Consider the following 13,504-nt stretch of genomic DNA (forward strand, 5'->3'; position numbering starts at 1 on the left):
GTTATTGAGGCTGACTAAGTAACGGCCAACTTTGAATTCAACCATTATAATTGTCAGCCCAAGCTGATCATCAGCCCTAGGTTTAGACCAATGGATGTTATTTATGATTCAAGTAGTGTGAATCTTGAGGTTTATTTGATCGTCTGCACCTAGAGTCAATGATCCGACCCAGCTAACGACAACCTAGACAATTAAGAAATATTAAAAAAAAAACAAAAAAAAGTCAAATGTGAATGAAATGGCCAGCTATAGGCATCTAGTATTTTCTACTACCAAATTGCAGGTCTTTGACCCATGGCCGCTGAGACAGACAACTTCCCCCAAAGTATGGAATTTCAACAAGTGGGTCGGGTCAGATGACCCTATTGGGTATACTTTTAAGCTAAATTTCTTTGTTATTCTACTCTACTATACTCTACTCTATCCTAGGGTGTCAACTGTCAACAGATTGAGTTCGGGTCAACCTACCCAACCACTAATTTGAATCTAAAAGATAGACATAGACCGACCCGACCCGACAGGAATTTGATAAGGTTACATGCAGTGAATAAAAATTACCAGACCCATATTTTAATGAGATAAGATCCACAAAATGGACCCGGATCTAGGTTATCTGGATCCGGGTAGGTTGAGCTCATTGGAAAAAATTGATTAATTTGGCATTTAATCTAACAAACTAATTAGATATAATTCATGGGAATAGGGGTTCTTGAGTGGAACACCGTCACATTTAATTCATTGAATAATAAAAGGTGGAAAAATAGACTAATTTTGGCATTTAATCTGCTGAACCACTTGACAATTCATAGGGTTCTTTCAATCATAATCAAGTTGTATATTTAATTCTTGTTTCAAATCTATTTTTCTTAAGTTCTTTGACCACCAGCAAGTAAGGCTGTCAATGGATCGGGCTCAGGTTCACATCGGATCGGATCGAACGACGTTGTGTACAATTCTGTTAAGGATCAGATCACATCCAGAACTAATCCGATAAGTGTCGGATCAAGCTCTTAATGGGTCTGGTTCAGTCCAATCAAATAATAACTGGATTTGATCCGGATTGAACCAACTCCAATTTGATGTACTAAATCTAAATAAACATCATGTATTTAAATAAATGTATAATATAATTTACATAATTTCTAACATTTTATTAGATGTCAATCCAGATACGATCCAATAAGATATCAGGTCGGAATCTAAATCATCAATCCAAACCTGAAGTTATCGGATTGGGACGGATCAAATTTCGGGTCTGATCCAATCCATTGACAGCCCTGCCAGCCATCAATCCAAACCTGAAGTTATCGGATTGAGACGGATCAACTTTCGAGTCTGAACCAATCCATTGACAACCCTGCCAGCCAGTATGAACCAGCACTAATGTTAAAGGTAAAATTATTCGAATCTGAAAAAAAAAAAATTCAATTGTACATATCAAGAAAAAAAAAAAAAAAATCGATTTCTTGGATTGTGTGCATCAAAATTCACGAGGCAATTACAACAATAGGTTTTACAAAATCTACATGCCAAAATTAAGAATCGGTGTCTATGCTATTGTTCTTGCATAAATACAACAATGCCTCCCTTTTATACTAGAACCACACGTCCATGAAAAAGAAAAAATAATAATAATCAGAGTAGCGGAAAAAAAAAATCAGAATTGTTCATGTACCGATGCTTTGGTTTTGTTTCTCCTTGTTTTCCCCCACAATTCTCTCAAATTCTATCTGACTGGCTGCGATCAGACCCTTAACAGTGTCGAAGGTGGTAAGCCTAATACTGCAATAAGATTAAGGCATCATAAATTAATAAAGCACAAGATGGCAAGATAGGATGCTTGGGATAGAATTATATAGTAGAGTTGTGCTACACTGACGTCCTACAGCACTGTTTATCAAGAAAACCATCGATTTTCCTCGAGTGTACAACACTTGCATCTCGTCAGCAAAGTACTGGGGGGCAATGTTGTAGGAAGTCAGTTTAGCATTTTTCTATATAATATATGGACAATTTCACCCCTTTTTAATGAAAATTGCCATGAGAATGAGTCACTGTTTCCCAGTTTAATACAGCAGGAATGGAAACAGACCTGCTGTTTGGTAGGTTTTTTAGAGCATTGGGCACAAAACCTCTGTATAATCCAATGACACCATCACGTGCTATGATACCTGCGTCGATATCAAGAAATCATAAGATAGCATTTGGTAATGTAAATAGGTGGTTTGGTTTCTACTAGACGGAAAACAAGGGACCCCTTTCTCACATTCCAGCTGCAATAATTTACAAAATTATTGGAAAAACAACATTGTCAACAACCTTGAAGTTATTTCATTTTAATGGGAAATATTAGAGATGAAGAGAAAATTTTGATACATTTCATATCAACATTATATATAACAAACTATAACTAATAGAACAATGATTTTCTGATACCCCCCTCTGACCTACGCCCCCATCACAGAACTGTAGATCATTTGCCTCGGGATACACAGAACCACAAATCTTTTTCTTGTGCATCTCGAGGCAAACGGTTCTGTGATGGGGGTGCATGTCAGAGGGGGGCGTCAGATTATCATGACTCTAAGAGTAAGAAAAATACTTAAAAAAATAAAAAAATAAATAAAAATTTAGACCATATGACCCAGTCCACAAAAATGAGACCATGAAGCCTATCCAGTTAGTGTTCATGTAAACGGTTAATAGTATTAGAAATGCTTCTTAATCAATAGTAACAAGCACAAACTTTACCTGGAAAAGCATCCAGAACAGTCTTGTATGGTGTGCCTCTCATTTGCATTTGTCTCCTCACCGTGTCCAAAGGGTAGCACATAAGTGTGGCAAGAGTTGCCGATAACAAAGCTGTTGCAAGAGATGATTCTGTTCTGTTTTGATACTTCTTTGGTAAGGACTTCTTCATCCTAAAATACAGATAACAAGGAATGCCATTTCAGTTCCTAATTTTTCAAAAAAAATTCGCCCTCCTTAAAAAGTAAAGTGAGTTGCTAGTGGCACCACAGATTTAACTTATTACACCCCAATTTCTTAAATTATTTATCACACCCCAATTAAAGATTAAACACTCTTCAAACCTAACAAAGGTTTGACTCAAATTATAATCTCAACATTAAGAAACACTAAAACACTTGTTCAAACAATTTCAGTAGTAGGTTATGATTATGATTAGGCTCATATACAATCCTCAACCATTGCCTTATTTTCTTTATTTTTAATTGGGGTGTAAGAAGTAAAAGTTGGGGTGCCAAGAGCAGCTCTCAAAATAAAAGGGGAAATCAAAAGAAGAGTAAGCTCACAAATCAAAAATGCAGAAGTTCACTGCAATGTAAGGAGCTATTCCAATAAGAGAAGGTCCAAGGCCTTTATAAAAGGAGGCAATTCCCTCCTCTCTTAGCATACTTAGTGCAACCTGAAAGCAACCAATTAAAATTCATTATTTCACATGGAGATGTTTCATGTTTCTATGTCGACAAACATTATCTAAGTGATTCTCACCTCGGACATAGTTTTGTACCCAGGTTCAACTGCCAACCTTAATCTCAGAACATCCAAAGGATAAGTAACCTGTAAGGGAATGGAATCAAAATTTTAAAACATTAAAAAAAAAGAGGAAAAAAACTGAGTGGAAGAAGCCAAAAATACAGAAACTCATAATAATAGACTGAAAACCACTATAATTTACGTCTCAAGAGCAGCATATCATGACACATGGCATACATGCAGGAGATTGGAACCCATGATTTAACTCATCCCAACTCCCACATAGAATTCCCAAGGATTTCTTTTGAAAAAATCTAATCCAACAGATGATCACAAACTATCCAGGTCATGAACTTTTATAGGTTCCTTAGATGTCTTTTGACATTCCAAAAATTGCAATGAATCAAGTGGTCATAATCAATGCAGTAAAAGTATTGCCTAAGCAAGCACTTCGCCGAGGTGCCAAAACATGCATGCATACATAACCATGTTGTGTCTGTTAAGACTGTAAAAACTTATCTTTCAATTTTAGTGCCTTATTTTTACTAAAGTATACATCCCAACCTACCAATTTGTAACATTTTACAAAATCTAGTTTGGTTTGGCTATCCAAACAGATGTGTAAAGTCAAAAAAATATTGCTAGGTCATGAACCTTCAAAATCAATCAAATGCATAAATTTATCATTTGGGAATGTACGTGTATTTTCTAATTTTATGATAATAAATAGTTATCACCTAGACTTTTCCTAGGAGCCACCTTACCCAGAGGACCCTTGTCGTGATCAATGTTATCAAATAGCATATGCTGTACGCATATGGCATATGTGGTCGCACATTGCACATAATACTTTTTATTTCAAAAAAATCAATAAAAATAATAAAAAGAAAAAGAAAAAAAGGGGAAATGTTTAAAAAATCAGAAAAATATAAGAACATAAAAAAAACCCTATAACAACATATTTGGATAGCACTCACTTCCAAATTGAATAAAATTGATTACATTTAGTCATTTAGTTACAAGAATAAAAGAACTCAAGAAGATAAAATTGTCAATAATATTTAAACTATTCATGATATGAAGGTGGCCTACTTTAATTATCAGATTCTAGTTTGGGACTTTGGGTTAAATATTTGCAATCAAAGCATTTTGCAATTATGGCTAGGGGTTTAGGTTTATTGGATAAAAGAAAGTGTTAAAGGTTGAGGTTTGTAGGTTAATGATAAAGGGTTGTGGGAAAGGGGTACAAGAATTCAAGAAAATCAAGAGCAAGAGAATTAAAAAGAACATCAAGAAAAGAGAAATAAGATTAGAAGAGAAAAAGAAAGGATAGAAGGATAGAACCTTGGAGTCACTCCAAGAATGATGAAGAAATCACACCAAGAAACTCCATTGAAAGAAACTGAATCTTTGTTCCATAAACTCTTTTTCAATAAATCATAATACAATCTAAGAATCATAATAAAGCTAAAATACCTAATAAAAATAATAATAAAACTCTAATTTTTGTAAATTAAGCACTCCTAAATTTTCAACCTTTATTAAAATAGACAAACTAAAGTTACCAAACTACCCCTAAACATCTATATTAAGACCATTTGCCAATAAAACATGAAAACAAACCTAAAAAACATAAAAAATAAGTCCAAAATAAAAGCCTAAAAAAATATCTATTCTCCAAGCTTTGACGTTCCCATCATTTCGCCTAGGTGATGTCTAAAACTCTTGGCTAAATTGGTTATAATCATTCAGTCAGGCAGACTTCTGGCCTACGGTGAGCACATTTCCTGGATGGGACCCCCATTGAATGGTTTGCCCTGCCTCCTAACCACTTGCGTGAGTATCACATGTCCTGATATTCCATTTATACATTATTATATTCAGCAATACTTAAGCTATAAATTTACCTCAAAAACTAGCAAATGAAAGTCAGAAAGGTGAATCAAACCACAAGCCCAAAATGATAAAGATTATGAATTGCAGTTGGGGTGTGGAGTTTCTGATTATGTTTTTCAGATCCAAATTAAATGTATTACAGGGGCCTTCTAGATATTTCATCACCTGATATTACCGAATTACCCCTGTTCTGCATCATATGTGCTGGGAAATATAAAACTGTACCTGGAAATACCATTTCCCTTACAGTTTAGTAAAACCAGTTCTTTGTACTTACAAAAGTGGAAGTCATGCCAGCACAAGCCCCTGCTGCAAGTCTTCCAATAACAGAAAGTTCCCCATCATCACCTTTGAAAAGTTTCTGAATGTCCAAATTCAGAAAATTGATCAATTGTTTTAAATGAAAAAAATGTCCAAATAAGTTTCAATGGATGGCAAAGTCGATTACCTTGTAAGTTTCATAAGCGAAAAGCTGTACAGCGCTATAGGGAATGATGCGTATCACCTGGAATAATTTATTTTAAAAACATTATGAAACTTTGAAAGAAAGATAAATCTTGAAGTCAGGAAGATGTTTTCGGAAAGTGTGTTAAGTACCTGAGGAAGGTTGCCTTTCCAATACCCTTTAAGTCCCTCTTCTTTCCCAATCAAAGTAATGGCCTACAAATTACAAGCATTGAGATACTGACTTGATACGAAGATGTTATTGGACAGGACGCTTCAAGTGATCCTGGCATGTCTGTGCAAGTGTATTTAAGTGATAGAAATTGCATACTATATCCTTGAATAAGTATCAACAATTACGAGAAGTTAAGAAAGATATAAAAAGTAAAAGAAAACTCAAGAATAAACCATTTTGAACAGGACAAAATAGGTTACATGTTGTTCTATAGGCAGTGCTCTTACCTTCCTTCTATTTTTAATATTTGTATAACTCACATACAAAAGCTTAAATGGTCAAATACTAAATGAAAGGAACTGAAACCAGCAAAAGTCTTGAATCAATTATCCCTACTATACTGACAAGCAACAAGCACAATCCCTAAACTAAACTGGTCTAGTTTATAACAAATAATATTAAGTATGTATCCATGTATAGATAGATTTAATGAGTAAGTAGCTTCATTTCCAGTTTTGTGCAAAGATAAAAAAAACAATAAATGCATGATTGTTAAGTCTTGGTGGAGCTGAAGAAGCAGGAGAGAGAGAGATTCAGAAGTAAAGGGTTTTCTCTCCAAGATTCCTTAAGGTCTGTTTAGCCACACTAAAACAAGAGCACTAACTTCTAAAGGGGCTTCTCTTTACTAGCAGAGATAAATCCCTTAACCGATTTAGTCTCAAGGTAGTTTGTTGTACTCATGCAATAACAAATCTGAATCCACACACTTATTCCTCTCAACTTCTCTGCAACTAAAATTCAAACACAACCAAAGCAAAAAAAAAAAAGGTTTGTATATGTGTGTATTCCACTAAGAGAAAGTCCGAGGCCATTATATAGACTGTCACACATTAGACTCAAAACCCTAATCCTAATATAACTAAAAAATTGACGTTGTTGATCTTGAGAAGTCAATCCCATGTATAACTGATACCCAATCAGTATTTTGACTATAACTTCCTCAAAACTTATCAAAATCACAAAATTATTTGAAATCCTCTCTTAACATATTTGAAAACCAATTAGAATTAATTATTTCACATGGATATGTTTTATGCCTAAAGGATAAGGTACCCTTTTTTTTTTGCTATGTTTTGTGTTTGAATTTTAGTTGCAGATGGGTTGATAGGAGGAGAAACCGGATATTTAGGGAGAGAGAGAGAGAGAGAGAGAGAGAGAGAGAGAGAGAGAGAGAGAGAGAGACGTAATCTGGTTAAGAGGAGTTGTTTGATCTGGTTAAGAGGAGTGAGAGAGATACCTAATCTGGCCTAGAAGTGGAAGATAGAGAGCGAGAGTATGTGTGTCAATAGCTTGAGACACCAATTAGAGAAAGATGGGTGAGATAAAGAGGAATCCCATGTATTTAATGGGATTCCATTTTCCCCCCTTTTAATTCTTCATTAAACGCACCTGGACCCCATTGTTTTAGCTACTATTTAAGAGAACATGACACTAGTGCCTAAATGTGTGGGATAGTGTCCGACCTTCCCACACGAACACACATCACCTAAAGAATGCTATAGAGCTCCCTGTAAATTTAAGGAACTCCATAGACTATAACTTATTTGGTTTTATTTGTGTACCTTTTTTCAAAAGTGTATTTTCTCAACGTTGATGAAATTGATTGCACATTTGGTTAAAAGAAAACTATATTTGATGAAGAACTTCCCCTACATGCCAATAATGTTGGCAGAAAGAAAATATCTCAACTATAGGTCTCCATAGTTCAAAATTTTGGAATATATAATCCTTAAAAGTATATATTTCCTAGGATCAAATATACGTGAAGCCATAGGACATAAAAGAGAATATGGAAAATTTAGCAAACCTCAATGAATCCAATCGCCTTCTTCCCACTTGCTTGCCCAACACGCAACCCATGAGTCTGCAAACAAATTAAATAAATGAAGAATGAATGGATTTCCACATGCCAACCAATATAGGCCTCGTTATGTGACAACCTTGTTTCAAAAAAATGAGGGTGGGGCAGAAAGGGGTGTTATTGTTTTAAACCATCACTATTCATTTAGGCAGAAGAAAACCCAAAATAACTAATGCAATAATTCTCTTTAAAAAAAAATTCAAGATATATATACATCCACACAAACAAATAGAACAAAAAAAAGTGCAAATGGTTTTTATTCAACATATCTATTGAGCAGTGAAAAAGATTCAACAAAAGACATACAAATCAACTATTTGTTTGGCATCAAGCAATGCATGAGGTAGGCTGATCAACTCATCAAGTTCTCATTGAAATAGGATCTATAGAAGGAAAATCACATGTTATTTGTTTGTTATTAGGGTCAACCTAAAAATACAGCTTTCAAATTAAGTTACGAAATTAGTGAATACTACCAACGGGAGTGGTGATGCCATGCACAAAAAGGAAGATCCATAGAATGGCAGATGCAAATAAAGCTTTTACACATTTTGTTAATCCATTAACAAGATCTATATACATACATGAATCCACGAATAAAGCAAACAATTATTACAAGAAATTAAAAGAAAATCCAATTCGAGAAAGATGCTGCCATTGAGAGATAATTAGAGAAAGAGAGATACAACTGAAATTGCTTCAAGAAAACAAACTTCTCAACAAACAGAGTAAAAATCGAGAAAACCCCACTCAGAATAATAGCATTGTTCCAAAATAAGAGGCAACCCATGCTGTGGAAAAAAATTACTCAACTTGAATAGGAGTTTGTAATTTGAGGTAAAGAACCATTTAAGAAAACATAGCTTGCAAAAACCAGCATTACTTAAATATAAGCAATCCCATTTCTATGTATACTAGAAAGAAGAGATGTTCTTGGTAGTAAAGACACATATCGTCATGGCCTTTTCTTTCTTTCAATGATGTCCCTACTTTTTAAAGTCGCATAACCATTTGTATCTGTAATTATACAACAAACTCAATGGGTAAAATAGTAATAACAATTACTAAAGAGAATAAGGGGCAGAGTGTTCAAGGCTTCCTATTTTCCTCTCCTTCTAAAAACTGAATTTGCATCATTTTAAAAAGTTTTTTTTTCTTCTAAGATTTCCAAAGCTCATACTTTAATCCACAAATATGTTTCCAGTAAATATGGATCCATTAGAGCTCTTGCTAGTGCCTTTTCAATTATATCCATTATTGCTGATAAATAATGCCTTTATTAACCATTTATATTCAAACGTTAAATATATTCTTATTTTAGTTTAAAAATCCAACAGCACTCTTAATTGTATGATTTATTATTACTTCCCCTATGGAAGGAAAAATGTATTTAGTTGTTTTAAATTCCTTGTATATTTTTATACGTGTGTGCATGTGTTAGAGAGAGAGAGAGAGAGATGCAAATACTTCAAAAAAACGCAAAACTAAAAAATAATTTATACATTCCAGCATTATTTAAAAAAATCAGAAACGAAAAATATATGGTTGACTCGGGCATTTTTTAAACTAGGAAAAAAGAATCAGAGAACTCAAAAAAAGAAATGCAATTGATAATAGTTTGAGAAAACAACAAAAGCCATAGACTACACTTAACAAAATGTCAATGATCATTACTAAAAAATTTGAAGCAAAATCATTTCCATAAAATAAAATTAATGAGATTAGTCAACTTGAACATTGTTTATAGTTGCATGACAAGGAAGATTGGAGTGAAAGGCAATAGGAAATACTTCAAAACCCTAGTTGTCAAATCCAGCACTTTTTTCAAAATCAGAGCCAAACCCATTTCCATGAAGATGAAAATAGAGGGGAAAAATAGGGTTAGATTCAACCATCGGTTACAGTAGTAGCAGAAAGAGAATTCAAAGACACAAAAGGCATGTAATTGAAAATACTCAAGAAAACAATGAATTCAAGAAAAACCCCCTTAGAAAAAACCAGGATCATTCCAAAATAAAAAAGCCAAAGCATTTCCATAAACAAGATAAACAAGAGAAGGGTTGACTCAAACAAAGGTTTTACAATTTCTAGAAGTATATTTTTTTTCAATTGAAAATAATTATAGAAAAACCCAATTCAAAAAAATCCTCTCCATTCACCTGCAATATCTCAAAATCAGAAGTAGATCCATTTCCAAATACATCAAAAAAGAAGACATAGATTGATTAACAAATTCAGGACAAAGTAAATAAGAGAATTCAAATAATAGATAAATGAAATTAAAGGTTTCTTCAAGAAGAATACAAATTCAACAAAACCCACTATCTATAAAATCAGCATTATCTCAAGAACAAAATCAAATCCATCTCCATAAACAAGAAAAAGAAGAGAATCACTCAAACATTATTTACAGTTGCAAGACATGGAAACTTTATAAATAAGAAAAGAAGCTCAATTAAGGCCACTTCAAAAAATCAAACAATTCAACCAAACCCATTAATCTAAAAAAGATAGGATTTTTTTATCTAAAAAAAAAAAAAGAAAAACATTATTTTCAGTTGCAAGACATGGAGAATTTAAAAATAAGAAAGAAGTTCAATTAAAGATACTTCAAAAATAAACCAATTCGTCCAAAGTCCAGTATTTCAAAATATGAAACAAACCCATTACCCTAAACAACACACAAAAAAAATTAGAAAAAAAGGGATAATGGTTTGAACGGCAAAATCAAAGAAAAGTTACAGAAATTATAAGTTATCTACCTGCATTAACAGCTTGACGCGATCGAGAGGGGCTGTGAAACTTTTGGCCGCAGCCCCCGCTATCGCCCCAGCAGCGAAGAGCGATGCCTCCTTAGGCACGAAAGCGAGCAAAGCCAAGGGATGCTTCAATATCTGCTCGAAAGTCGGAGAAAACTCTTTGTTATCTCTCTTCTCCACCATTGAAATACAACCAAACCCACCACCACCACCACCACCACATCTCCACCTCTCTCTCCATTGCTCTTCCGCTGTTGCTTCGATGGAAATTCTCTGAGACTTCTCTAAGCCTGGAATTCTTCGCCAGATTAACACTCCTTCATCTTCTTTCATCTTATAATCAAGAGTTCGAAAGAAGAGAAGAAGTCGAAGAGATAACGTGATGAAGTAGTTGCAGAAGAGAGGGAGAGGGAGAGGGAGAGGGAGAGAGACAGAGACAGACAGAGAATTTGGGTTTTTATATGGTGACACCTAATTCCCTCCTTAATGTGGGTTTTAGATTTTGTTGATTCTAAAGTGATTCCTTCCTAATTCACTATTGTGAGTGTGTTATGATTTCTGACTCGGTGGACCCGACATTTTTGGATCTCATTTATTCCATGTTTTTGCCCAACATTTGGTTCTATTCTTGATTTTCACAAACGTGATTTAAAAGGAAATCATTTCAAATTGGATTCTACAAAGTAAGGATAGATTTTGTCGTGGCAGAACAATAAAGGCATAGTTTTTTTTTTAATTTGAAATTAAAATCAGTTACCCACCAAGGATTAGTTGAGATGGTAAGATTGATTGGATTTATTTCTCAAATCATATCTTCGAATCTTTATATGCCTCTCAATAAAATTTTTGACTACTTACTTGATTTTACGTGATAAGTGGGATGGTGCGTGTGGTCTGAGGATTAATCATGTTGGATGTTTAGGTCGGACAAAACTTGATGGACCAAATGTTAGCCTGCTACCATAAGGATCGTCTTGTTTAAAAAAAAAAATTAAAACCAATCATTAACTAACCTTTGAATTGGATTAAGTCTTGATCCCAACATGAAGCCTAAGATAATAAATTGTTGATCCCAAATTCTAAAAATAAAGGAGGATTGCATTGTTCGTGTTAACGCACTCATGTGAGGCTTATCGAAGCAACTGAGAATCACATACTATGATTAAATTCAACCATTATCCTCTAATTTGATTAAAAAATAGTTCAACTAATTTTTTAAGAAAATAGTTCTAGAAAATTATCAAAACTTCAAAACTTTATTGTAAGAAAGACTTGAGAGGTGAATCTAAAAAGATGTACACAATTTCTATGCCTAGTCATATTCAAGAGTGTCCGCCGAGTCCTTTCTATCCTAGTTGTGTTTGTTGTTTGCTTAAATTAATAATCTTGATGTCAAAAATATTAATTGTATGAATTACTTCCTTCATCTTGTACCTTACACACTACTTTGATAATAACACTATCTTTGGAAGAAAAAAAGAAGAAGATATACCAATAAGTAGATTGCTCACGTGTTGACCGACTTATGTAAACGCCATGTAAAATTACATGATAATCACGGCCCTCATGGACATTGTGGTTTGCTAGATATGACTATAACCAATTTAAAGCAGTCAAAAAGGGTCAATAAAATAGACGTCGTATAAAATAAGACCAAATAGTGAGCACTCTTAAAATATACTAGAGAAATACGTGGAGAAGGCTCATTAACTCAAATTAACTAAATTAACTCGAAGAGAGGATTGAGAAGGCATAATAGCTTGGAATAGAAGCATCAACTGTACATTTAAATAATCAAGGCAAAGAGTACAATGCCTACTGATGTATGAAAGGTTATGAATTTAATGTGTTTGAGGCACGAAACATTAGTAGAGGCTTCTATTTATATTAAAAATTGGATAATTTCAATTTAAAATTTTGAACAAAACTAAAGTATTGCGAACGGAACTAACATATCTTTAATTCTACGAAGGTGCTTCCCATCGAATTTGAGAATTGTAAGGACTCCAATTCACATTCCAATAGATGTCTTTTCATCAATTGGATATTGCATTTTTTGAGGGAAGGGCATGAATTATTTTTTATTTATTTTTACTTTGTATTCAGGGAGGGGCTCTTCAATCCCAATTGGTCGATAATAGAAAGAGTCTTATCGGATTTGAAAAGAAGCTCCAATAATAAGCTATATATGATACTAATTAAATTAATCTAAAAATTATGAATCATTGTATTTTGCAAACATATCTTTATGTAGAGTATTAATGAAATTATAAGTCATTGAATTCAAATTTAGCCTTCACAAACAAAAAATCTTGGCTTTGCCCCTAACCCCAAAGGATATAAATTAAATACATAATTTCAAGCTGAAGTACTACTAGAACGTTACGAAAAAAGTGTTGTCGTCTAAAAGGGTGTTGGGAATCATGTTCTAAAAGTGTTGCTAGGGCTAGACTGGTTTTTGAACATTCTACATTTTGAAGAAAATAACTAGAATGTCCTTATAAACAAAATAATGTATAGTTGATATTTTTAATCTTTATAATAAATCCTATTCTCAAAATTATATATTTTTGATCCCTACTAATAAGATAATATTAATTATACATAAAATGCATTCTTGGGACCAACTTGATGTGGCATGAGTAAAATGTGATTTGAAGAGTACCTTTCCATTTTTATAACCAAATAGGACAGGACACTAAAAAATGTATTAGAAATGAAGTAAATGGCATTGTTGTATTACTTATGTGGAGGGATAAAATCCTTCTCCCATCTAGGTTGTTCACTCGCACCATCAACACACGTCTCGAG

The 13,504-nt window shown here is 33.6% G+C and overlaps 1 protein-coding gene across 1 annotated transcript; it reads right to left on the minus strand.

Annotated features, from left to right (window-relative positions):
* Positions 1-1,443: 1,443 nt before the first annotated feature.
* On the minus strand, positions 1,444-11,147 carry LOC147386266 (putative envelope ADP,ATP carrier protein, chloroplastic). The gene is made up of 10 exons (XM_086423863.1): positions 10,697-11,147; positions 7,881-7,937; positions 5,992-6,054; positions 5,843-5,899; positions 5,672-5,755; positions 3,514-3,582; positions 3,315-3,427; positions 2,752-2,921; positions 2,093-2,171; positions 1,444-1,782 (listed from the first exon to the last, which is right to left on the minus strand). The coding sequence occupies exons 1-10, from the start codon at positions 11,024-11,026 to the stop codon at positions 1,668-1,670; spliced, it is 1,137 nt and encodes a 378-aa protein (XP_086279989.1). The 5' UTR covers positions 11,027-11,147; the 3' UTR covers positions 1,444-1,667.
* Between the last annotated feature and the right edge of the window lie 2,357 nt (positions 11,148-13,504).

Source organism: Akebia trifoliata, chromosome 14 (genome assembly GCF_017979445.1).
Source record: "Akebia trifoliata isolate Shusen 1 chromosome 14, ASM1797944v1, whole genome shotgun sequence".
NCBI lineage: Eukaryota > Viridiplantae > Streptophyta > Magnoliopsida > Ranunculales > Lardizabalaceae > Akebia > Akebia trifoliata.